At 47.0% G+C, this 27856-nt stretch overlaps 1 protein-coding gene across 3 annotated transcripts in view; it reads right to left on the bottom strand.

Annotated features, from left to right (window-relative positions):
- The window catches only part of LOC149334596 (uncharacterized), a 57286-nt gene that overhangs the window by 15205 nt on the left and 14225 nt on the right, over window positions 1-27856 (bottom strand). For 2 of the 3 annotated variants that reach the window (XM_089555243.1, XM_089555241.1), the window contains exons 2-3: window positions 3157-3381; window positions 2415-2454 (exon numbers count right to left, since the gene is read on the bottom strand). In XM_089555243.1, coding sequence (XP_089411369.1) covers window positions 2415-2454; window positions 3157-3361 — 245 coding nt within the window. In that variant the 5' untranslated portion in view covers window positions 3362-3381. Of the gene's footprint in view, window positions 1-2414; window positions 2455-3156; window positions 3382-23598; window positions 23814-27856 lie in introns of all 3 variants that reach the window. The other variant, XM_089555242.1, reaches the window with a different exon arrangement.

Below are 27856 nucleotides of genomic sequence, written 5' to 3'. Positions count from 1 at the left end.
AAGCTCTGATACAATATGGAGTGGAAGTTTTTGTCAAAAGCTAGCTTCTTCGAGAAAGGCAGACGAAAAATTTATGATCTCTTTAGTCATTTATAGTAGGTTCCAAAAGGAGTCGGTTTGCAGGTGCAGAGCGTTGCATCATGTCTCACATTTTTGTATCTATTTCGGCCAAGTTATATATTAATATTAAGCGCGATGTTCTTCTTTTCTTCCTTTAATTTAGCGATGCGTTTGTCTACTTTTTGAAGCTTGTGCGATGGCCTAGAGAAGCCCTAGCGGATAAGTCATGCGCAATTGTCCTCATATATGTCTAGCCAATGTGTCGTTTCAGTCGTGAACACGCTAACCAGTCTATCCAATGCCGAGTCACGCCTGCCGGTGAAGCTCTACTGCAGGAGAACATGCTCACGCACATCATTGGACTGGACGTGCCAAGCACAACACTGATACTCTGGAGAGGTTTTCGGCTGGAATGGTTCGGCTCCAATGGTTTTCGAAAAAACCGACTTCCGCAGCGGAGGCGGCCGCCCAATTCACAAGGCTGCCTGTCACCACCCTCCTTCTCTCCCTCTTCCCCTCCTGCCGCCTGCCTCGGTTGGCAGGTGGCGCTACGGATGCATGGGAAGTCGGGAGAGAGAGAGTACGCAGGTGCTTATCGCTGCTGACGGCAGCACCAAAAGGTGGGCTGTAAGTATAAAGGAGGCTGCAAAGCGGAGTAGCAGTCTGGATTCTCCATCGGAGGACAATGAACATGTTGCCGTTAAGAGCTAAGCAGCGAATTTTCGGAAAATGCTGCGGGAATGACCAAGTAATTCTAGCGATAGGACTAAATAATGTTTTGTACGGTCTCGCAGCACAACCAATAAAACGGTCAGCCAATGAACTGAGGATATGCGGGCAATCACACCGCTTGTGCCGATCTTTGTGTTCACGGTAACCGAGGTGCCGGGCGGAGCAAAAAGGTTGAGAGGGAAGTGGTAACTCTTAATATAGAGATAACGAAGTTATACCTGAAGCAAGGCTTCGAAGTGGTACAAATAAACAGAAACGTGCGCGGAGAAAGGGTGTCAGAAAGGGAGACACGTACTGGCCAATGCTATTCCCCACCTGCGCACCGGAGGTATTGCGAGGCCTGCATTGGGGGCAGTTGGGAGAGAGCTAATGGAGAATTACTCAGTAATCATTGGCTACATCGCCTTGATAAGTTACTCAGGAGGTGAACTGCAAAGCATGATCAATGAGTTAGAAAAGCAGAGCGGAATGGTGGGTCTAAAAATTAACATACCGGACACCAAAATAATGTACAACAATCTCGCAGGAGAACAGCAGTTCACAACTAGTAGCCTTAAAGGCAGAAAGCTGGGCTAGTTAGTGTTTTGCGTTTGATTAAAAAGACTAGCGCTATAGACTGGGGCAAAGGGGTAAGTTAATACGAAGCCGTAAGTGCTTGAAATGGTAAGGGAATACGTATACTTAGAGCAGATGGTGACCACTGACCCGTATCATGAGGGGGAAATAACTAGAAGTTTATAAAAACTGGGTGGAGCACATGTGGCAGGTTCTCTGAGACCATGAATGGCAGTTTGCCGATATCCCTCAATAAAAAAGCATACAACAGCTGTATCTTGCCGGTATTTGCCTGTGGGGCAAAAACGTAGAGGCTAACGAAAAAGGTTCAGCTTAAGTTAAGGACAACGCAGCGAGCTATGGAAAGAAAAATGATAGCTGTAACGTTAAGATACCGCAAGCGGGCGGAGTGGGTAAGGGAACAAGCGCGGGTTAATGATATCCTAGTTAAAATCAAGAGGTTGAAATAGGCTTTGGCACGAGATGTAATGCGAAGGCAAGATAACCGCTGGTCCCCAACGGTAACGGAGTGGATTGCAAGAGAAGGCAAACGTAGCAGGGGGCGGCAGAAAGTTAGGTGTGCGGATGAGTTTAAGAAATTTGCGGAGATGCGGTCGCCGCAGCTGGCAAAGGAGGGTGGATTGTAGAGACATGGGAGATGCCTTTGCCTTGCAGTGGGCGTAGTCGGGATGATGATGGGGATGACGTGTAGCAGGCGTTGGGATTGTAGACATCAGATAAATTTTAGTCGAATGAAGGGTCCTACCGTCCAAAGAGGCGATCGGATTTATCTGGAAGTGCTGCAGTAGCATGGAACTATTCTTACGAAGTTGCAGATTGTCTTAGGTGTTTTACTATATTATACCCGAAAGTTCTCCACCTTTAATTTAGTGTGGGAGAGACGGATGATGATTGTGATCTCTGACGACTGCCAAGTTCACTGGGTGCTTTCGCCGAGTGCTATTTTTTTACTTTTGCCGGGTAGACTATTGTATATTGAAGGACTATCTCCGTCTTTGTGCCTGCACTACAAGAACGTGACACTATTTCAGCGTTGTGTCTCTTACCTCGCTCCAGGAGTGGAAGCAACCTCGTTTTTGGTGGCTGCTGCAAAAGTTTTGTAAAAAAAAGATGTTGTGCGTCATAGACCGGAAATTATTTAGCAGCTGATTTGCCGTCAGCGTCGTTTTTGGCCAGTTAATCGTGTAACGTGCGTTTTATTAATCAACATTTCTTGAACCCGATCACCTCAGTGAACGGAAACGTAATGAGACCTGAAATTTCTCGGCTTCCAGCATTGCTCTCTCGGGGACCACTTTGCATGACTAGCATCGCGTAAATGTCTCTGTGAGAAAACAATAAACATTTGCAAATAATGTGACGGGCTGTTTAGCTGACAAGAGCCCAAAGTTTGCTGGTGTCCGAAAATGAGAACCACATGAAAATTGCATTTCGATTGCACACCAATCAGACCTTTTTTTATTCTCAGTAATTTAGGCTTCTAGATACCTGTTACCTTTTTTTTTAGATTAAGAATAGGTCGAGCTCTAACAGTCAGTGAATTAAATTTCTTTGTTGGAGTTAGATTAATGCCCGATATATCATTTGATGCTTTTGTTAGTTCACAAACACAATGTTTATTTTGTATTTCTTATACCCGTGTTTTATCAGGCACTACCATTACTGCATCCTTCATCAAACTTTTCCCATTGATACCCTATCTCGCTTAAAAAGTCTGCTACACCGAACTTGTATCAGAAGCCATATATATGTCAAAGTAATGCGAAATAAACTAGCGTTAAAACTTACCAGCCCCGGCTGCAAACTTCATACACTCTAACAGCGTTTTTGCAACCTCGGATCCAATGATATGAGCCAGTTCCTCCTCATTTACTTTGTCCACGTCGGTCACAGATGTCACACCCTTGACATGCAGGTAGGCGAGTACTTGGCTCCTCTGGTCTTCACTCAAATCAGGGAAAACTGCTTTTAGGTGATGGGCGAGGGCGTCCATGGATGACAGGTGAAAGGCTCCTGGAAGATGGGACGCATCAAAATTTGCCTCTAATAATACTTTAAATGTCTGTGGCAACGATTTCATTCGCTACATATACGAACATATATTCGAGATTTCGAAGGTAGTCTTTTGGGGTGAATATAACGTTTAGCACGAAAGTCCCAACCTGTAATTTCCCGAGCAGACATACAACCTGGTTAGCGGGACAGGCAAAAAAAAAACCTATAATGTACGTATTTGCAAAGACGCAGTTCAGGTAAGTGAATATGGCAGGAAGCATATATCTATATAGTACCTGGGCACTATTCTAGTATTTTCTTTTTGTGCCAGATCGATCTTTGACAGGGGCATTAATCTGCGAACTTGTTTCGTGATGTCTGCCTTGGGCACGCAGACAGCAATCATCATTTCCAATTTATGTCCGGAAGCTCCTCGTTCGTCTGCTATGCCATTTAAAATCAGGAGCGAAGGAATTCATCATCATCATCAGCCAGGCAACGTCTCCTGCAGGAAAAAGACCTCTCCCACATCCATATCGCAGTAAACTAGACGGCGGATATCATTTTTTTCTGCCAATATTCTCCTGCCACCAATGCCACCAGGGGCCTTTGAAACATCATCCGTGACGGCAGAGCGTATAAAAGCCTGCTGTTCAACAACCCCTTCAGTGGTTGAAATTAGCAAAACGCAATTAAAAGACAGGGACAAGAAGAAGCACACAGGACAAACGCTTGATAAGGATACTCTAGATAAGGATAAAGTCTGCTGGGTGTATCAGCCGCGTAACAAAAAAGGCATTTTGAAATATGATTCCGCCCACTGAAATGTAGTAAAGAGGGGGATTGCCCTAAATTGCATACGTGAGGCCCTCAACAAATCGTGTCAGCATAAAGTCTCGGCCAGTGTGCAGATGCAGTCACAGCGCCTGAAAAGGGCTGGTTTCCGATAAGAAATCATCGCTTCTGTGGTGAAAAGCCTAGTGAAGGAGCTAAACTCTGGGAAGCGAAAAGAAAAGGCTCCCCAGACTAGACGTCCGGCGGTGATCCCCTACATACACAACGTGTCGCACCGGCTTAAAAAAGTGGCCTAGAAGTGCGGGGTATCCGTCGTGTTTTCAGCGCCCAATAAGCTCTCACAAATGTGCCGAGCTGTCAACGAGGTGAATGAACATCCTGGGTGCACAACGAAGCATGCCACCCGTTTCACAACATGGGTCACAGGGGTGGTCTACGAGATTTCGCTCTCGTGCAAGAAGTCGTACATTGGCCAGACAGGCAAGTGCCTGAACGATAGGCTGAGGGAAGACCGTCGTGCTGTGCAAGCTGTAGCAACGGATGGGCACCTGGCAGAACACAGCAAGTCATATAAAAACTGTAAAGCAAATGAGCCGCAGTTCAATGCCACACGCACGTGCGGTAAAGCAAAAAAGAGGCTTTACAGAGAAATTATAGGGGCTTATTGCATTATAAAGAAAGCTGAAAATGTATCAGCACTCCTTCTTTGACCTTATCACGCAAGGAAATTGCTTACGTTGATGCCTGTTCACGCTTAACACACTTGTGGTAAAGCCGATTCATTGCTTGGTTTATAATTTGTTTCCGCCCTCTATGTATCTGTATATATATGTTTTTTTCCTGAGTAAAGAACTAGTTGATGTCAAGCGTTTGTCCTGTGTGCATCTTCTTGTCCCTGTCTTTTAATTGCGCTTTGCTAAGCTCAACATGTATTACCTCGCTCGTGTTGTCGTGTTTGTTCCGTCCTCGTGTTTTTTCCGCGCTGTTTTACCATGGATGTATTACCAACTCGCCCAACTTCCTGCATTGCTTGAAGTCCCTTGAGTGGGCTGGGAAGAGCGTCCGCAATGCGCATGCGTGACAATCCGTTCCCCTTGCTTACTATACCGGCTGGTAATGATCCTTCCTCGCACGCTAAACGTACCACAAACATTTGTACGCCGTTCTTTCTTGGGCGAATTCTTTTGGCCTCAACCATATCAATGCGTGCATAATGTGATGAGATTAATGTTAGCAGGCAACACTGAGCAACCGTGGCCTCGTACAAACATGGTTTTATCTAAATGCTGATGTGCTTGCTGCTAATGCTGCACTGTCTGCGAAAACAGACACCAGACGTGCTTGAATACTTTATGCCAGCGTAAATAAAACAAACTTGACCTTGTGCAGAAAGGGTCTGATCTCGCCACCACGCTTACGGTTAAGTCCACGTACAGTCGTTGGAGAGTGTACATACTCCTGCACTCTGTGATGCTGTATCCGAAGCAGAGTCAAGTACACAGAAGAACGAGCGCAAAAGGACAAAGGACAATAATGAAGGAAGACGACACGCGTACAAACGCTGAGCTTTCAGCTTTATTTCGGATGTAACTAGTGCAGTTTCCTCTCAGAGACCATGACGCTCAAGCTGAGCAAGACCATTTAGATGAGGCAGTGACTCAGGATATAGAAGGAGGGCACGAACAAGAAGAAAGCTATACAGCTCTTTGCAATAACACATCAAGAAAAGAAATTAAGGAATACGAAGATGAACGGCCAACAAAGAGCACGTCATAAACCAACGGGGATAAAAGCTTGATATTGAAAGCTAAGAACGGCGAAAGGTATAAAAGGTGAAAGGTTGGTTCTTCGATGGTGAAAGGCTGGTTCTGTGCTGGTTCTTCTGTGATCATGGCTTACCAACTAGTCCAAGAAGAAGTGTTGCTGAGTCAGTTGCAATAAATTACGCTGTACCTTCTCGAGGATCGATCCCATCGGAGCAACCTAAACTTCTTGCCGACACGTTTTCTCAGTGCTAACAAACACGCATCTTGCGTTTCTGCTTCAATGAATGAAATTAGGAGTGGTTTGTCCACCACTTGTAATAGTTAGCCTACGCGCAAAACCATTTTTCTTCCTTTTTTTCCTATGTGCGCACTGGGCTTAGAAACGCGATGATCTATTTTCAGCTATTGGCACGTGTTCAGCTGATTATTGTCTTGATCAAAACGTGGCTTTGGAATGATATTGCCGATCATTAAATATTTTTTATGAGAATCCGTTTCGAAGTTTTTTCGCTGTGACCGCACCTTGCGTTCTGGGGGTGGGGTGCTGAGAGTTTGATTTCTGGAATTGTTCTGCGTAAGATATTACTTTATAGTTACTACAGTTAGAAATAGCATATGCACGTGTCACTCTCAGACATCGTTATTTATTTTTTTGCCTCTGTTATCGACCATCCAATTCAGCCATTACATTAAGTTTTGAGCTACATGATCGAGGTATTAAGCAAATTAAATTCACTGGTTTCCTTCAAGTCAATCCTTTCTTCTTGGTGATTTTAATTCTTTACAAATAAACTTGCGTGACTCTCCTCTCGTATCTGATGGTTCATCCGACTGGTACTGCATCATTAAGCTCTACCTGAATTTTAATTTTAAGCAGCTTGATCTGCCCCTTACCGGATATACAAAACAATCTGCTAGCATTCTTGAGCTCGTTCTCACTACCACGAAGCAGCGTGTTTCCTCTCCAAGATGTATATCTCGTTTAATGAACTGCAGACTTCTGCTCCTGCCACCGAAACGCCTAAAGTTATTTCTGTGTACACAAACGCGAACATTTACTCGATAAGCCAGCTTCGTCAGCTGGCTTACCTCTCTAAGTTCAGCGCACACATCCGCCACGTCAAAGGCACTGAAAACGAGGCTGCTGACGGCCTTTTTCGAATTTCCACCATCGGCACTTCTCCATCTGCCATAGACTGGGAACCTCTGGCCTGCGCGAAGCTTGAAGACCTTCAGCTGCAAGCTCTGCGTGACCATCTCCGTTCCCCCTTTCTGCAGCTCCTTCTTCACCCGTCTGTGCCCGCATCGCTCTGTTGTGACACATCAGCGGCTCTCCCTCACCCCGTCATTCGGGATGCCTTTCGTCGGGATATTTTCCACTCCCTTCACGGCATCTGCCACACTAGCCACACAGCAGCAGCGGCAGCGAACAGTTCAGCAGCTATAAGCACCTTTCTGCGTTTGCAGGTCCCCTCCCCTGGATTGCGTAGTCACGACCACTTGCCACTGATATCAGCCTATCTGCCGTTAACAAGAGGAGCGGTGACCTTCCGTCATTTCCTGGAGATAGTGCGACAGTGCTTCCGCTGGTCGGCGCTGACATCACTCCGGACTGCTTAAAAGGACCTGGATCCGAAAGCCGGTCATCACAGCAGCAGCGGCAGCGAACAGTTCAGCAGCTATAAGCACCTTTCTGCGTTTGCAGGTTAGTTCTTGGGACAGACGATCTTTGTTTCATCTGATGTAGTCTCTGTCGCTGCTGCTGGAATCACTGTGTATTTGTTTTTTATTACTGATTTATTATTTTGTTTGATCATTGAACATGCCAAACTGCGCCGAACTGTCCAAAAGGATAGATGAGTTACAATCAAAACTTGAAGTTGACATTGATGGTCTTGCGGATAAGATTTTTGACAAAGTAGTATTGAAGTTTCAATCCTCAGGAATAGATATTTTAAAAGTCAAAAGCCAGATCGACAGCCTCGAGTCCAGTGTGGCAACCCTAACACAGCAAGTAGAGGAGCTGCGCAACGAGAATGCCCTCCTTGCAGCTGGCAACGAAGAGTTGAAGTCTAAAAACAGTTCGCTAACTAGCAAGATTGCAGGTCTTCAGCAGTATTCAAGAATGAACAACGTTGAAGTTAAAGGCGTTCCTTGCACACAAGGTGAAGATTGTGCAACTATCATACAAACCATTGGCGAAAAAATTGGATGCCCTGTGACTCCCGCTGACCTCGATGTGGCTCATCGTGTTCCAACAAAAATCAGAGAACAGAAGAACATTGTGGCCCGCTTTTTCTCGAGAACCAAAAAAGCAGATTTTGTGAGCAAAGCGCGGAAAGCTCGTCTCACGTTGCTCAACATTGATGCCAGCGCCTCCGAGGACAGTCCCTTTTTTGTAAATGATCACCTGACTGCGGAAAACAAGGCATTTTTCTCTAAGGCTTTGTCGCTGAAGAAAGAGAAAAAGTGGAAGTTCCTCTGGACGGACAACTGCATGATTAAGGCAAGGAAAACGACAGACAGTACGGTGTACCGCATCACCAACGAGTCCGATCTGTCAAAAATTGTCTAAAACATTGGGCCAGTAAGCCTTGGCTACCATTGTCCCCCCATGTCGTCCTATTTTTCATCCACTGAACTGAAGAAATTCTTATCGGATGCCACTCGTTCTGCAATACATCTAAATGCAAGAAGTATTAGGAAAAACTATGATGCTATTTACGACGCACTTTCTATGCTCCCTAACCCATTTTCAATTATTGGAATTTCAGAGACTTGGTTAAGCGAGCATGATAAAAATTTGTTCTCGTTTCCTTCATACGTCTCAGAATTCTCCCACAGACAATTGTCTAAGCATGGTGGTGCTGCTTTATATATATCCCATCAATTCACTTATAAGCGAAGAAATGACTTAGAATTGAACATACCTCACTGTGAATCTGTTTGGGTCGAATTTGATTCACTATTCCTAGACATCGATAATAGAAAATTAATCTTTGCCTGCATCTACCGGTCACCGTCGTCACCAGTTTCCGATTTCTGTACCGCTCTCCAAGAGAAATTACGTATTCTCTCATCTGAAAATGCAAACTCTGTAATAGTAGGAGACATAAACATCAATCTCCATGATGATTCTGCTCCTGATAGCATAAACCACAGCAGCTAATTCCATAGCTTTGGTTTTGAGCGCATCAGCACGGTTCCAACTCGATGCTCCACTTCTGGTAGTAATACACTCATTGATCATGCTTTGACAAATTTATTATCCCTTCCAGAAGCTGGCGTGCTTGAAATAGACATCACAGATCATTTCCCTATATTCATGCTCTTTCCCAGTACAACTCCAACCGATAGCAGAACGATATACAGTAAGATTGTCTTGGATAAAGAAAATTACTTGACTGCAGTAGCTGAAGCTGACTGGCAGTCGACTATGTCATTGCAGGATCCTCAACAAGCCTAATCACAGTTTTTATCTCTTCTGACCTCATTACTTGATTCCCACTCGAAAATATGAAAGTGTAAAAAAAAACTAGCTTCGCCACAGAACCCTTGGCTCACAGAGAGCCTTCTTAAAGCAATGCGCAAAAAAGAAAATCTGTACAAAAAAACAAAAAGGCAGCCCTTCAACCTTAAACTTTTTGCTCGGTATAAGAAATATAAGAATACCTTGTCTGCTTTATTAAAAACAGCTAAAAGAAATTATTACGAACAAAGATTTCTCGAGTGTGGCAACAATATGCAGAAAAAATGGGACATAGTCAACTCATTCTTAGGAAGAAACGATAAGCGCAAAGAAATACCTTTGATCCAGCATAACGGTATCGAATACAGTAACCCAAAAAAAAATTGCAACTGCTTTTAACTGCTTCTTTAACGAGAGCAGCAAGTCTCTTAGGGAAGCTCTCCAACCCCCTGTATCTAGTCGCCTCCCACACTCTTTTTTTCTCTTTCCTACCACAGCACAGGAAATAAATGACATTATCCGTAATTTGAAAATAACTAGTCCTGGCCTTGATAACATACATCCTGTTCATATAAAAATGATTGCGCATATAATTAGTGGCATCCTATCCCATATTGTGAAACTGATGTTTAAATCTGGCATTTTTCCACATGAACTGAAGCGCGGAATGATTATTCCGGTCTTTAAGAAGGGTGATAATTCTTTAATGACAAATTATCGTCCAATTTGCATACTTCCGTGTCTGAACAAAGTAATTGAAAAGCTAATCGCGAATCGTCTCGTTAAATATTTGGATAAATTTAATATATTATCGCCATATCAGTTTGGTTTTCGTTCTGGGTATTCTACTGAACTTGCTCTTATAACTATTACAGACAAATTAAGAATTGCCATAGATGAAGGGAAATTTGCAGGAGCCGTCTTTGTAGACTTTTCAAAAGCTTTTGACACCATCAATCATCCAATTTTGTTCACTAGGCTAGAAGAAATTGGTATCGCCGGCCCCCCGTTATTACTGCTACAAAATTACTTGCAAAATAGATCACAAACCGTCACTATTTCAGGTGTCTACTCTGATGTTGTGTTTACAAACTCAGGTGTGCCACACGGTTCTATTCTGGGTCCCCTCTTGTTTTCGATTTATATTAACACATTACCAAAGTGCCTCGCTTTCTCCAATTGCCTATTATACGCTGACGACACCACAATTTATACCTCAGATTCAAGCGTTACAAATCTCATATCAAAACTTAATCATGACCTGGACAATCTTCTATCTTGGTGCAATCAACAGAGTTTGACCATCAATTCTAGCAAAACGAAGTTCGTTGTTTTCAGCTCGCATCAACGGCAGTCACTTTCCATTCCTCCTGTCTCAATCGGTCAGTATCTAATAGAAGCTAGCGATTTCGCCTTATTTCTGGGTGTGCATTTGGACAGCAACCTAAAGTTTCACAAACACATAACCAGTATAAAGAAAAAAATGGCATACGGTTTGAGAATCCTTATTAAAGCTCGTTCGTATTTTTCTAACAGTACATTAATATCCCTATATTACGCATTTATACATCCACACATCAGTTACTGTATAGTATGTTGGGGAACCACGTATGCTACTCATCTAAGATCATTGCAGATAATTCAAAATCAAGCCATTCGTATACTTACCTACAGTTCTTATTACACTGATGCAGCCTTCATTCTTCAGGATCATAACATCCTCTCCGTATCACAGCTTGTTAGATATTCTCTTGGCATTCTCATGTACAAACTTGTCAACAATCTAATCGCTCTTCCTCTCATACCACAGTGTTATCTTCTAAACGCCAACATAACTCGGTTCGCACTCAATAACAATATTGTTCTACCTAAAATACGCACCAATTACGGGAAACGGGCAATTCATTTCTCATCAGTTGCTGTTTGGAACACTATACCGATAGAACTAAAAAATGCTCCTTCAATTTTCAACTTTAAAGCACACTTTAAAAGATCAATACTTAGCAATGAGCCCTAATTCTGATTAATTTGTTTTCATTTCTTCCTACATGCATTTTGCACTGCTTCATGATCTTCATTATAATTCAGTACGACATCAGCTTGCTTAGTTATGTACAACTTTATATGTTTCGGTGGTCCTTTTTAATAGCTTTTATTTCTCTCCCATGTGTCTGCTTTAATTGTATCTCAAACGTGTATACGTGTATATTCTGTTTTGTATATTTATCTGATCTGTCGTATGCTGTTAAATGTTTTACTAGATGTATTTAATCAGGTGATCCCATTACAGTCTCTGACTTCGGGACCTCCTTCTGCATAATATGCTGTACTCTAAAAATGTATCAAGAAATAAAGACTGATTCTGATTCTGATTCTGAGCCAGGCAGCCCGTCAACACAAACAAGTACGGCTAGCCGAGTATAAAAATTGCTGGGGCTTAGCTTTGGTCAAGCCTAGGTGATTGCGAAAGCAGTATGGTTTAACTTGTAGCATCTTCGATATCCATAGCCTCCATCAGGTTAAACGGTAACACAACATAAGAATCTTGACTCGCGTCCGAAGTCTTCCATAGCTATACCGAAGAACCGGTGAGCAGGCGCTACTTTTCTCTGCACCCGATACCGCCTGGATGTCTGTGGATGACGTCATACCACACGCTGCAACACACATCCATCACCGCAGCAAGGCCTGCAAGCTCCTGCAACTTGTATGACGTCAATGGCTTGCCGCCGTTCGCAGGTGGTCGTTCGGCCGCGAAGTTCTAGCTGCGGCGCGCTGAAGAGCTGGCTTGGTGTCCCATCTCTGGCGCTGGTATGACGTCAGTAGTCCCATGACCGACCACCGACCGTGAAGGGTAGGCTGCGGTACCGCGAAGGGGCGTCACCTGACGTAGCATTGCTTTCGCAATAAAAACCTTTGTTAGCCACTAGACCCAATCGTGCCGCAATTGCCAGTACGCCGAAGTAGCCCGCCATACCAGAATTCCTGCACAGCCTTTCTTGCCACCTAGCTGTCGCTTTGAGCACGTCTATATGAACGTAGTTGTGCTGCTTCCGCCATCCCACGACTACCGATACATCCATACCCTTACTGACCGCTTCACCCCTTGGCCTAAATCTATGCCCACTTCGGACATCACAGCGGAAAGAGAGTTTTGTCTCAACGTGGGTTTCGCGCTTCGTCTGCCAACGAACCGTGGCCGGTAGTTTGAATGTGCCCTGTTCTCTGAACTCAGTCATCTGCTTGGAAAGCACTGCCATACGCGCCATCGATTTTCATCGCTCCGCTAACGGCATAGTCGACTTGCTCCACCGCCAGCTCAAAGCTGCCCTCACTGCACGCGTGGGCAGAGAGAACCGGGTCGGCCACCTCCATATTTTGCTCTTCGGTCTACGCGCCGCTCTGCCTAGAGGTGGCGGTTGTGCCGCCGCAGAATTCGTTTTGCGCCTACCCGTACTGCTCCCCTAAACTGGTCCCCTCTTTCATCTCCCTCACCCCAGCCTGAACAATACCTCCAGCGCCTGCAGAACTGCACACAGCACCTCAGCCCGGCTCTGCCTCCATCTTCAGTCCGGTGCATTTTCGTGTGTCTTTACCACGTGTCTTTGACGCAAGTTTTCCTAAGGCGAGACGCTGTAAAGGCGCCTCTTACACAAGCCCATGACGGCCCGTACCTTGTGCTCCCCAAGACGACCAAGGCTGCGACCAAACCCTTTGATGGTCGCGAAGAGGTCGTCACGCTGGAGCGGTTCAAACCGGCGTACCTCCAGACGCCTCCCAACGAGCACTTCACGGATGTCACTGCTGCACCCGCCGATCTTTCTGCTGCCAAGGTAGCCTCACCTTTGCCATTCCCGCGTGCCGAATTCTCCCTTCCGTCTATTCCTTCTGTTCTGGGCTCTGCAGCGCCCACCTTCTACGCCACACCACAGAGGCGCACATAGCCTGCACCTTGGTACCGAACATAAAAGCAGTGAAGACGCAAATATAGAGGAGCGGCGCGCGCTCCGTGCGCAATCAAGGCTCGGGCAGCTTCTTTCCGAGTGGCTGTCACGCTGGTTTTCTTCCTGGCGCCCCGCTGCGCCGCCGTGATTCCGGACAGTGGCATAACAAAGACAGTAACAGATAGGAAACAAATCGGCATTAGCCATGGAAACCTGATATCAAACAAAATAGAGCATCAGTGCTTTGACCGCTCCAAATGCAATAAAACCAAATTAAAAGTTTTCTACTCAAATCAGATCTTCATTATGAAATCTCAGCAGTTTCCTTTGGTCTCATATCACTTGGTTTACTTCGCCATTTCTTTGGCTCTGTAATTGACACCGTGTTTTAGTATATTGATACATGCATTCGAAGAAGAGACAGAAGTAGCGCATGCGCTAGAAGAGGAAGAAGTTAGTTGGCTCTCTCGCGCGCGCTCGAACCACTAGGGGACCGCCGCAGGTTTTTCGTCTCTGCGCGGGTGTTCTTTTTGGCGTTGCACGCTACAGTTTGGTGGAGCAGTGCTGGGTACGCTTCCCGACCTGCAAACTCCGTACAGCGTCACTACGGACCTCACACCGGTTCACCAGCGACCCAGCCGCCGTCTCCGCGGAGAGTCGCCTGAATTTGGGCCCCTTCCCCCGCCAACAAGGACGACGCAGCCTCGACCGCCGAGTCCAACTGACATGGCCACTGACACCAGGACCCAGCCGCCGATCCAGCCTCTACCGTCGAGTCCAACTGCCATGGACGCTGACACCAGGCCCCTGGCGCCGCTCCTTTGCCACCCACCGCGAACACCGCCATCTTTTCACGGTGACGTGTTCGAAGACGCTGAGGACTGGCTGGAGACGTTCGAGCGGGTCGCACGCTACAACGGCTGGTGCGACGAGCGCAAGCTGAATAACGTCTACTTTGCCCTGGAAGAGTCTGCTCGGACGTGGTTTGAAAACCACGAGGCTACACTTCCCACCTGGGAGACGTTTTGCCGGAGTCTCCTGGCTAAGTTCCCCAACGCTGACCGCTGGGAGAAGGCCGAAGCTGCGCTGCACTCCCGAAATCAGCGCACGAACGAAAGCGTGCGCATGTACACCGAAGACATGACCCGTCTTTTCAAGCGCGCCGACCCCAACATGACAGAGGAGAAGAAGCTGCGCCATCTCATGCGTGGGGTTAAGCGGGAGCTGTTCGCGGGCCTCGTGCGCAGCCCACCCCGCACGGTGGCGGAATTTCTAACCGAGGCGACCACGATGGAGACGACGCTGCAACAACGGGCCCGCCAGTACAACCGGGACATCAACTGCATGGTGCCCGAAGGCTTTTCGTCGTGTCTCGGCGGCAGTGCAGACACCTTGCGTGAACTAATTCGCTCCGTTGTCCGGGAGGAACTGCAACGGATCCATCTGCCTCAGGTTGCACCTGCGCCGCTGGCAGCGCTGTCCGAAGTTGTCAGGGACGAGGTGCGACAGGCTGCGCAGGCACCTCCTGTCCCCGAAGCGCCATCCCGGTTCGATGACCGACCCACGTACGCATCTGTTGTACGTCGCACGACAGGCTAATAATAATAATAATAATAAATACTTTATTCACACCAAAGAAACAATACAAGACGCGGACGCGCCAAAGCCTCAATTGGGCTTGTAGGGCGCCGTCCGGCAGCAGCAACAACCTGTGTTACCAAATCAATTCATTGTTTTGTGTACTACATTAAAACATATGCACTAGAGCTGTTCAAGCTCGGCAATAGCATCACGTAACTGTCTGCGAGTGTTCAAGTTGAAAACATTATCAGGCATCTCATTGAATATACATGGGATATAATATGACCTCATAGACATACCAAAATGAGTTCGCACTGCAGGGACAATATATCGAGAAACTTTTCTTAATGGGATTGGTTTAACGTTGTGGAACCGAAATTCAGAGTTCCAGAAATATCTGAGTACAGTGACTTGTTTGAACACAATGTCAAAGGAAGGCAGACCTGAAGAAAGGAATACACTTTGCTGTTTATGGGGTATTGAATAGATGACACTCTTAGCCATATTCTTGAGAATACGGTTTATCCTATTTTTCCATGTTGCAGAACAGTTGAAGAAACAGCACATGCCATATCTCAGCAGAGAATACCCCAAAGACTGTGCAATTAAACGTCTTATGGCAAATGGCAGGTAGGCCCTTAGAGCATAGAGCAAGCATGCGACGCCTCTAAGCTTCTTACTGAGGTGTGCCATGTGCGTGTTCCAGGATAAATCACTGTCAAAGTAAATGCCAAGGTATTTCACGGACGGAACACATGTAATGGGGTAGCAAGAACATGCAGTGCAACTGGAGCTGTGCAAAAAAACCGAAGCGTTTTTCGGGATTGGCTTGTGTGCATTTTTAAAGCACACTAGATGAGTTTTTTGGGGGTTTATATCAATCAGGTTACATTGAAACCAATCATATAGATTAGTAGCGTCCTGTTGAAGTTGACGGAGTGCGCAAGAAAAATCTGTATTAGATGAGATGAGGAGGGTGTCATCTGCATATTGATAAATCTGTGATGAAGTTATAATGCTGGGGAGGTCATTAACATAGAGATTAAATAAGAGGGGTGATAAGATGGATCCCTGGGGAACACCACTATATAAGTCTATAGTTCTGCTTTGCACAGGTCCAAGTTCCACCATTTGAGATCGCTGAGACACATAATTTCTTAGTAACATTTGAAAAGGACCACGAAAACCATAGCAAAACAACTTTTCACAGAGAATATCATGGTGAACAGTATTAAATGCCTTCCTGACATCAAGAAAGAGACCAAATGCCACTTCATTTTGATCAAAACTAGAATGAACGGAATCCGACATCTTTTCTAATAACGTTTGGGTACCAGAACCAGCAACAAATCCGTATTGATGTGGGCTAAGCACGTTATGCCTCAGCAAAAATGCTGACATTGTACATAAGACGTGTTTTTCTAAAATTTGTGATATACACGACACGATAGATATTGGGCGATAATTCGTGATATCATTTCTTTTGCCACCCTTGTAAAGTGGTATAACACGCGCTTGTTTAAGAGAGCATGGTAAGAAGCCACTTTCAATCATATCATTTAGCATAAAAAGAAGGACACACTTCAAGCTTTGGAAGTTTCTGGAAAGGTCGCTGATAAATATTCCATCAATTCCAGCCGATTTGTTATGCCGTAGACTGGAGATTATGCTGAAAAGATCTGGCTCTGTTATGTGTGGAAGAAATGCTGAGTCAATCACAGAAGAAGGAAGTAACGGCGAACGTGATGTGGCACGGGCAATGCGCTGTTCTTTAGAAAAAAAGTTATTAAAATCATTTGCCAAAGAGGATGTCAAGTGACCAAAACTATGCTCTATTGCGTCCTTGACCGGTCTACGCTGACGCCCGCGCAGTTCGTTCACGATAGCCCAAGTTTTGGCCACGTCATGGTGGCAATTGCGAAACTGGCTAGCATAGTAACGCCTTTTAGAGGACCGAAGAAGAGCGGTTACTTTGTTCCTAGCAGCCCGAAATTCATTTCGTAAGTTTGCATTTTTTGGTGAAGCGCGACATTTTGACCACAGCGCTTCTTTGCATCTAATGGCTGCGAGAATGTCAGCTGTAAGCCAGAAGCAATTATTATTTCGTTTTTTGGCAATGATACTTTTTTTGCAGGGTTCTTTTAAATTTTTAAGAACCAAAACAAAGTTATCGTAGGCGGTATCTTTGTTATTTCGTGATATAAATGAGTTCCAGTCGAAGGATGACACCTTACTGTCAAATAGTTTTCGATCTAGTATAGTCATAACACACCTGCTATCATTAGGTTTCTGTTCAGAATCGACCTTAGCAAAGTGGCATAGCGTAAAGTAATGATCCGCTAATTTCTTTCGAATGACAGCTGCCATAACATAAGACAAGTCCGACGCGCGTACGTTAACGTGGTCTATGCAAGTTTTACACAAACTGTTGTTTACGATCTCTTCTCTAGTAGGATCTGAAAGTAGTGTTTCTATACCATGATCCGCAAGGGCATTTAGGTAGCTTTGTGCAGATGCTCTCTCAGGCTTTAACAGATCAATATTCAAGTCACCCATTATGCATAGGTTACCTTGGCTAAACCTTTGCTTACAAACGTCATGCAATGCTGTGATAAAATTAGCCACGTTTCCAGACGGTGGTCGGTATATGATAAGGAGATGACTCGAAATGTTGCTGTACGAAATTTCAAATCCCATTGCCTCTGCAGCGTTGATGGAGATGTTGATATTGGAAACCGATAATGAATCCTTGAAGAAAACAGCAATTCCTCCACCCTTACCCATTTGGCGGGTAAGGAAATGCTCCGTATAACCCGGAAGCTTGAACATGCAGGTAATATTGTCAGCAATATTTACCTCTGTGAAAGCAAATACGTCTACTACTTGGTAAAGGTCTTGTGCGATTACCAGAAATTGATTCCAATGTTTTCGAATGCTTCTAATGTTAATGTGAAGAATAGTAAGAGAACTCAAAGAAACTGGATGGAATGATTGGAAACAGACGTCAAAACTTGAAAAAGAAGCCATAGCAGTAATAGTGAATTTCCCTACGTCATTTTGTCAATGTCTGAAAGAGACGCGATTTTGATAACGGAAGCCCCCACTTCTTTTCTGGCGAAAACTACGGTCCCATTACCCCAACGCCTGGCGTGAGCAACATCGGCACATGTCACGCAAGCGTGCCTGGCTACGGTGTGACCCCGTCGACCTCCGTGAGTAACATCGCCACGTATTCTGCAACCGCATCTGCTACAGCTGGGCCACGCCCTCGCAAGTCGGATTTGTGGCGTACACCGGACCGCAGGCCTCTCTGCTACCACTGTGGGGAGCCTGGTCACCTCTACCGCGCCTGTCCGTACCGCCAAGTGGGCCTTCGCGGTTTCCATCCCGACGCACCCTGCCCTCAGAACGGCGAACGACCGCATGAGATTGCACAGCATCTCTGGGCACGCCAGAACCCTGCCTACTCTGGAAGGCGCGAGTCCCGTTCCCCTTCGCCTCTCCGTTATCGCTCTTCCAGCCCTGGCCGCCAGAGTAGCTCTGCTGGCCGTCGCTCGCCGAGTCCGCGTCGGGAAAACTAACACCAGCGACCTCTGGAGGCAAGGCCGCTGACGTCGGGACGTGTCAAGATCCTCCATCGCGGAACCCTCGAGCCGACGATACCCGGACAGAGAGAGGCAGCGACAGTATCAGATACGCTGCATCCGATTTGCGTGTGACAATTGATGGCACTGACATTACCGCGCTGCTCGATACCGGTGCTGATTACTCTGTTATGAGCCGTGCCTTCGCTGGAGAACTTAAGAAGGTTCTGACACCGTGGACTGGGACCCCCATTCGCACCGCTGGTGGCCACCTAATTTCCCCTGTGGGCAAGTGCACGGCTAGAGTTGGGATTAGTGGTTTTACGTACGTTGGTGAATTTGTCGTACTCCCCGAGTGTTCCAGAGACTTGATTCTGGGGATCGACTTCCTGCAGTCGAACGGCGCTGTGATTGACTTTCAGGAGGCACGTGTCACGTTCTCGACCAAACAGGCCGTGGCGCGCTTTGACTCCCGCGATCCCTGCAGCAACGCTCTGCGCACTGTCGAGAACGACGTCACGGTGCCGCCGCGGTGCAGTGTTCTGGTGCTCGTGCGGAACGACCTCTTTCATGACTACGAGGGCCTAGCGGACAGCCATAGTCCACTGCTGCTTAAGCGGGGACTTGCCGTTGCAAGAGGGCTCGTCCAACTACGTGACGGCCGCACCCACGTCCTCCTGACTAACTTTGCCAGCGAATATCAGCACCTGGCCAAAGGCATGGCTATTGCCTTCCTCCACGACGTTGCTGAGGTTCCAGGTTTGTGCACCGTGGGAGGACCCTCTCCGGAGTATGCTGGCCCACATCACGTTCTTCAGTCAGTCAGAATAAATCCTGCCTTGCCGTCGGTTCAGAGGGATCTTCTGTCGGCCCTCTTGGCAGAATTTGCGGACTGTTTCGCTACGTGTTCGAAGGTCGGCCGAACTCCACTCGCCAAGCATCGTATCATCACTGACGAGACTACGCGACCCGTCTGCCAGCGCCCATATCGTGTTTCCCCGGTGGAGAGAGAAGCCATTCAGAATCAGGTTGCCGAGATGCTTGCAGACGATGTCATTCAGCCGTCCACCAGTCCGTGGGCATCGCCTGTGGTTCTTGTCAAAAAGAAGGACAATACTCTGCGTTTCTGCGTGGACTACAGGAAACTTAACAGCGTGACCAAAAAGGACGTTTACCCGCTGCCCAGGATAGATGACGCGCTCGACCGATTGCGGAACGCCAGATACTTCTCGTCATTGGATCTTAAAAGCGGGTACTGGCAAATCGAAGTGGACGAGAGAGACCGGGAGAAGACGGCTTTCGTGACGCCTGACGGCCTCTATGAGTTTAAAGTGCTCCCATTTGGTCTGTGCTCAGCACCGGGACTTTCCAACGCATGATGGACACTGTCCTCTCCGGCTTGAAATGGCAGTCCTGCCTGGTGTACCTGGACGATGTCGTTATATTTTCGCCCACCTTTGACCAACACTTGGAGCGGTTGCGCATTGTGCTACAAGCGCTCAAATCCGCGCAGCTCACCATCAAAGCCGAGAAATGCCATTTTGGCTTTGAGGAACTTCGCTTTCTTGGTCACGTTGTCAGCGCACAAGGTGTTCGCCCGGACCCTGACAAGACTGCTGCCGTCTCAGGGTTTCCACGCCCAATTGATAAGAAGGCCGTTCGCCGGTTTTTAGGCCTGTGCTCCTATTATAGGCGCTTTATTCAAGATTTCTCGAAAATCGCGGAACCGCTGAACGCACTGACCCGTGACGACACGCCCTTCCTGTGGGGGACCGACGAAGAGGCTGCATTTGTCGAGCTTCGCAGCCGTCTGCAAAGCACTCCGATACTCGGCCATTTCGACGAGCATGCTGCCACGGACATCCACACTGACGCCAGCAATGTTGGCCTTGGTGCAGTACTGATCCAGTGGCAAGACGGTGCAGAACGGGTCATCAGTTATGCTAGTCGGACACTTACGCGCTCCGAGACCAATTATTCTACGACGGAGAAAGAATGTCTTGCAGTGATATGGGCCATCTGCAAGTTCCGACCGTACCTCTACGGACGACCCTTCCGTGTGGTAAGCGACCACCACTCCTTATGCTGGCTGGCGAGCCTCAAAGACCCCTCAGGACGCTTGGCTAGACGGAGCTTACGCTTGCAAGAATACGACTTAACAGTAGTTTACAAGTCTGGCCGCAAGCATCAGGATGCGGATTGTCTGTCGCGCGCGCCTATCCCAATCAATACCGAAGAAACCACCGATGATTTTCCTTTCCTGGGCTCTGTTAGTACCACCCAAATGGCGCAGCTTCAGAGGGCGGACACGGAGTTGGCGCCGCTCATCGATTACCTCGAAGGCAGTGACGCTCCCATTCCGCGTGTTTTTCTTCGAGGGCTTCACACCTTCACTTTACGGTCTGGTGTTCTCTACAAGCGCAACTTTGCCAATAGCGAAGAAGTGTTCCTACTCGCCGTACCATCACAGCTGCGGTCTGAGATCTTGAGTGCCTGTCATGATGCACCATCCGCCGGCCACCTTGGAGTCAGCCGTACACTCGCGCGGATTAGACAAAAGTATTATTGGCCCAGGTTACTCCCATCGGTGCGGGCCTACGTCAAAACATGCCGTGAATGCCAACGTCGGAAGACTCCTCCATTGAAACCGGCCGGATTTCTTCACCCCGTCGATCCACCGAAGACCCCTTTCCATCAAGTGGGCATGGACCTCCTTGGCTCATTTCCGAAGTCTTCGTCTGGAAAGCGTTGGATAGTCGTTGCGACTGACTACCTCACACGGTACGCTGAGACCACGTCTCTTGCCAAAGGCACTGCTGCTGAAGTGGCGCAGTTCTTCGTCCACAACATTGTCTTGCGTCATGGAGCACCCGCCGTTGTTGTTACTGACCGGGGAACTGCTTTCACGGCCCGCTTAACCCAGTCCGTGATGACTCTGACGCACTCGAGCCACCGACGTGCTACGGCGTATCACCCGCAGACAAACGGGTTGGTAGAGCGACTCAACCGCACACTAGCCGACATGCTATCAATGTACGTTGACGTCGAGCATCGAACTTGGGACGCCATTCTGCCGTACGTAACGTTTGCGTACAACACCGCCCTGCAGGAAACAACCCGACTGACCCCCTTTCAGCTTGTCTTCGGTCGCCAGGTGACCACTCCGTTGGATGCTATGTTGCCCGTCGACCCTTACTGCGACTCTGACGCTGACATCGACGTAGATACCTTCGTTCAGCGTGCTGAGGAAGCGCGTCAACTGGCCCGCCTGCGCATCCACCGTCAACAGGAGGCTGACGCCACTAAGTACAACTGTGGACGCCGTTTCGTCAGTTATGCTCCCGGCGACCTTGTGTGGATTTGGATACCTGTTCGTCGCCGCGGGCTCTCTGAAAAGCTGCTGCGCCGATACTTCGGCCCTTACGAAGTAGTGCGCCGCATCAGTGTTGTGACTTATGCAGTTGCTCCCGCCCCGACAGCTTGTTCATCGCGCCGGTCGCACCGAACTGAAGTCGTACACGTTGTTCGCATGAAGCCTTACCACGACCGGCTACCTGACTGAACTGCGGTCCACTGCAGCTGTGTTCTACCCTTTCGCTGACTTTTCGCTCCCAGCCGCATCGTGTCGATGCTGTAGAAGAGGGGGGCAGTGATACATGCATTCGAAGAAGAGACAGAAGTAGCGCATGCGCTAGAAGAGGAAGAAGTTAGTTGGCTCTCTCGCGCGCGCTCGAACCACTAGGGGACCGCCGCAGGTTTTTCGTCTCTGCGCGGGTGTTCTTTTTGGCGTTGCACGCTACAATATACTGCTTATATATGAAGTTTTCTTTCCATGCTTGGCACATGTGTCATGGCCTTTTTATTCCGATCGAGTGGCCAGGGGATCTAATGAGCCCCGAACTCTTCATGCAACAATTTCCTTACATTTCTCATAATTATTTATATGAACATATCAGTGTTGAAGAAATGGTATATTTGTTTAAAGTGATGTTCAATTTTGTTTGCTGTTGTATTCAAACAATCGCTTTATGTAATTTGAAACGCATTTCCAGATTTTCATTTCTGTACGTGCAGTGTGCTGTACTGAAGAAGCCATATAGACCTCGCAAGACATCGGACCCTTTATCCTCTACTCCCGCATCATGCATTTTACGTCTTCTACAAATGAATCATTAAAAACTAATATTAACCATAAAAAGGTTAAAGTGATGAATCATAAAATATCATTGTCATCAGCCTGACCACGCCCAGTGCAGGACAAAGGCATATCTCGGTGATTAATCCTGCCCAGTGCTAGCTGCGTCCCCCCTACCAACGCAAACTTCTTAATCTCATTCGGCAGGCGAACTTTCAGCCGTCTCCTACTACACAACCCTTTCCTTCTTTCCTTGAAATCCAGCCTGTTACACTTCACGACCCTCGGTATATATCTTGACTTTTCAGTACAAGCCCTGCCCATTCTCATTTCTTCCTCTTGATTTCGACTAGGATGTCACTAACCCGCGTGTGCTCCCTCACCCACTCAGCCCTCTTGCTGTCTCTTAACATTACCCCCATCATTTTTCTTTCCATAGCTCGCTGCGTTGTCCTTAGGTTGAACCCTTTCGTTAGCCTCCACGTTTCTGCCCCATAGGTCAGTACCGCTAAGATACAGCTGTCGCCTACTTTTCTCTTGAGGAATTTTAGTAAACTGCCGTTCATGACCAGAGAGGACCTGCCAAATGCGCTTCATCTCATTCTTTTTCTCCTACTTATTTCACTCTCGTAATCCGAGTCTGCACTCACTACCTGTTCTAAATAGAGGTATTCGCGTACCATTCCGGCATCTCGCTACCAAATGTAAACTGCTGTTTCCTTCTGAGACTGCTGAGCACTACTTTGTGTCTCTCCACATTAGTTTTTAGCCCCTGTCACGGATCTCCCCGAGAACACTCGGGCCGAAAGGACGGACTAGGCGACAAGTGTACCCACACAGACACACCCTACGCGACACAAACACTAGCAAACAAAACTGACAAAACTAACACAACACACAGACTACCAATACACACGGGCCGGGAAAACCTAGTCTACTAGTGTTCGGCGTTCATGCTCACGGTTCGGTGTCGCTGATGTGTTGCATGGGTCCAGTCAGATGAATCTAGGTAACCGGCGTCGAGGTGGCGTTCGTAGTGCTCAGGCTGGCATCGCTGGCGGCGTCGTTGGCGGCGCCGTACGAACTCACTCCCGGTCCAAGTGCCCGTGGAGGTGACGCTGGTTATGTTGGCATTGTGGGCACCACCCGGTTGGGTGGCAACAGCGCTGGAGGCACCTGGTCGTAGCAGGTGGTTGCGTCAGCCGTTGACTCTCCGGACCGGGCTCAGGAACGGAGGAAGTTTGCGGTGCGGCCCTGTAGGACTCGAGATCACCGGAGCAGTAGCCGGCGTTGCTCGCTTCCAGCCGATGCGTTCGTTACCTGCCGGAACCTCCACTTCTCTGTTTTTCCCCACGTGTCACGCTATCCCTCGCGCTTTTACAGCCTTGTCGTTGGCACACGTCATCCTTGTCTTCGTCGTCATCGTCTTCTCTTCTCCATCAATCAACTCTTCCCACCAATATTTCTTGGTCATCTTCTTTACTCTTGGATTAATACACGTCATGCTTATCGTCACGTCTTGTACAGATTTTAGTTCATACTTCTGTTTCCAATTTTCTAATATATGTGACAGCCCACAGTACTGTTCTGCCTGTCTAACTCATTGCTCATTTTTTTGCAGCTCAGCTGCTGAGTTACTAAGTAAGGCGATGTCATCAGCGAATCACAGAATTCTATGCCATTCTCTATTAACTCTTGTATCCAACTGTTCCAAATTCAGGCCTCTAAATACCTCCTGTAAACAGGGGGCGAATAATATGGGCCAGGTTGTGTCCCTATTTCTGACACCCTTCCTTATTAGAACTTTAATGCTGACTCGATATCTATGTAACAGGCATGCCCTATCAGACCCCGAGCGTTTTCTTCACAGTAATTTCAGCACACTCAGGGCCTGGGAAGCTTTTTTCTTTAAGCTGTTTATATGTGGCCAGAAAGTGAGCTTTTTACTTTGTGGAGGACTATGGTAGCTGTGCACCTGCAATACATATCTTCCAGTATACTTACATAAGCGTCTGCTACACACTGATTCCACAACGCCTGCGTGACTGCTGAAGTTTCGGCTGAGTCAAATGCTTTATGAAATATTTCAAGGCTGTATATAGTGGCCGGTTATACTCTGCGCATTTTGACAACGTGCATATTGTCTATTGTTCAGCCTCTTTTCCGAAAGCCTGCCTGATCACGTGGTTGATAGAAGTCTAAGGTAGTCCTGAATTGATTACCGATTACTTTGGTAAATACGTTATATCCGGCGGAGAGTAAGCTGATCGGTTCGCAATTTACGTCTCTTTTCTTATAGATTAAGATAATTTTAACGTTTTCCAAGCTTCTGGTACGTTCGAAGTTATAAGGCATAGCATATACAAGATGGGCAGTTTTTTAGCAGATTTTCTGCTCCGTTCTTCAACAGATCTGCTGTTGCCTCATCGCCACCAGCTGCTGTCCTGATGTCCTGCTCTTCGATGCTCCTAAAGCTATTTTCACTGCCTCTTTCGTGACCGGCGGTGTCCCCCAGTACTGTGCTCTAATGCCCCTCTCATTACCGTCCTGATTACATTGGATACACTATAGATTTTTGTAGAACTCTACAGCTATTTTAGCTACCTTACCTATTTCGCTAATGAGATTGCCCTCGTTGTCACTTAATGGATAGATCTGTTTTTTTTCCTGTATTTATTTCCCTCTATACGACTTTTTAACTCCCCCATTTTTTAGAGGATACTCGATTTACTTTATTTTAAACTTCCTTGTGCCGACTACCTTCTGCTTTTTGATTACTTTGGTAGCTCTGCCAGCTGTGTTCTCTGGGTTACACGCCTTCATGCTTTGGCGTTTCTTAAAGGGACTATGCAATGAAGTAAAAGTCACTTGTAAATGTTTTCAATACTAGAAATGATGCTAAGAAGCATTATGAGTCTTCGGCACTGAGCCGGCAATTTATTATGAATTTTTAAAAGCCATGTTTTTTTTAAATGAGTGGGCGGATTGGTGTCTTCGTAGTGACAGGCCTTGAAAATAAAATCGAGAAAATAGACGTCACTAGTCCCGTGACGTCGGCACGCCACTACACGTTGTCATTCGCTCCACGGCAGCCACGACGTCACGGGTACGCTTCCGGTAGCCGTGAAAATCGTCTGCTCGAGCCGCCGGGCGACCCCTTCGGGCAAGCGCGAGCCAGGGCATTGCCTTCACGCATATGTTTTCAGTTTACCTCTCCCGCCTCTTTCTGTCGGGAGTTCCGGAAACACTCGCAGTGCCTTTGTCGCAGTGACAAGCAAAGAAATCCGACGCGCGCCGCGATCCAGGAAGGCAAAGAGAGACCGGAGAGACGCTGCCGACCATGGAGGAAGGCTGCCGACGCTGCTGCTGGGGTGCTGGGTGCGACAACCGGAAGTCGCAAACCGAACGTAAGCAATTGACGTATTCATGGGCGGGGCTCAGTCCCAGAGCTGCTTTCTTTAATTTTTTCTTGGTGCTCCGCGCGTACGAGTTGAGGGGGGAGAGGAGGAGCGTGATTTTTAATCGCCTACATCATCGTTGTTATTGATGCTAGCTCAAAAATTCTTGCACTGGGGTGACGAGTGATGGATTGCCTATCTCTCGTCTGCTTTACGTAATCGCAATTAATATACTTCATAGTCTCTTTAAGGAGATCTTTCTTCTCCTGAGATAGCCTGCCGGTGCCCCGCCGAAATTAACCTACCGTCTACTTCTGCGCATAGCTTAATTATAGCTGTGACAATATTGCTGACTGCTTTAACATTGATGTAGTCGTTCTCAGTTAAAGCAGAAACTTTGTCCTGTCGAACCGATATCCCGAATTTCTCTATTTTTCCTCTAACCGCAAACTCGTCACTGGATCCCGCTTCAGTTGTTTCTTTCATTCCCTTTTCGAGTACAGGCTCATTAAGGACCTTACCATCCTTTGATCCTTTGGTTTCTACAACGCACCTTTCCAACGACCTGCACGTCCTTCGCGATGCCAAGGTGGGTGCATAGTATGAAGTATATTTAATTTTTCGTCTCACCATTGGGGCTCTTCCACGTTCATTTCCTATTTTCGCATTTGCGCAGGAGGTGTTCATGATCCGAAAATTATTTCTGTCACCAAACTCTAGAACAAATTCCTAGAACCCATGCCGTAGTCGTCTAGTGCCTTGGAAAAACGCTAACATTATCTTAATTCATAGGAAAGGAGACGTCAAGGACTTGAAGAACTATGAACCGATCAGCTTACTGTCCGTTGCCTCCAAGTTATTTACTACTCATGACAACCTTAGACTTCAATCAACCGAATGATCAGGCAGGCTTTCACAAAGGCTGCACGACTTTGCACCATATTCACACTGCCAATGAGGGGATCGATAAATGCTCAGAATATAACCCACGCCTATATATAGCCTTCATTGATTACGAGAAAGCATTTGCCTTAGTGGAAACCTCAGCTGTCATGCAAGCATTGCGGAATCAGGGTGTAGAATAGTGTTGTGTGAAAATTTGGGAAGATATCTATAATGACTGCACAGCTACCATAGCCCTCCATAAAGTGAGAAATAAAATTCCTATAAGGAGAGGTGTCAAGCGGTGCTCACGACCTCGCCAATGCTATTCACCTGCTTGTTTACAGCGGGTATTCCGGGGACCGAAATGGGAACAGTTCGGGATAATCTGCGATTCGCGGATCACATTGTCGTGCTAGATCACTCATGACATGATCTGCAAAGAATATTCAATGAGTTAGGCAAACAAAGCAGAACGGTGGGGTTAAAAATTAAATGCAAAAAACCAAAGTGATGTTCAAAGTCCAGCAAGGGAACAGCAGTTCGTAATTGGTAGCGAGGTGCAGGAAGTTGCAAGAGAATATGCCTACTTAGGGCAGGTAGTAACCGCCGATCCGTATCATGAGAGGGAAATAACTAGAAGAATAAGAATGGGATGGAGCGCATATGACAGATTCTCTCAGATCTTGAATGGCACTTTACCAATTTGTCTCAAGAGAAAAGTGCACAACAGCTGCATCTTTCCAGTACTCACCTATGGGGCAGAATCGTGGAGGTAACGAAAAGGGTTCAACTTAAGTTAAGGACAACGCAGCGATCTATGGAATAAAAAATGATAAATGTAGCGTTAAGAGACCGGAAGTGAGCAGCGTGGGTGAGGGAACAAGCGCGGGCTAATGACAGCCGACCTAGTCAAAATCAAGAGTAAGAAATGGGCTT

The sequence above is a fragment of the Amblyomma mixtum genome, chromosome 8 (assembly GCF_055824585.1).
Source record: "Amblyomma mixtum isolate Tamu chromosome 8, ASM5582458v1, whole genome shotgun sequence".
NCBI lineage: Eukaryota > Metazoa > Arthropoda > Arachnida > Ixodida > Ixodidae > Amblyomma > Amblyomma mixtum.
Note: the sequence above shows the minus strand (reverse complement) of the source record. Positions and strands in the feature narration are given on the sequence as shown.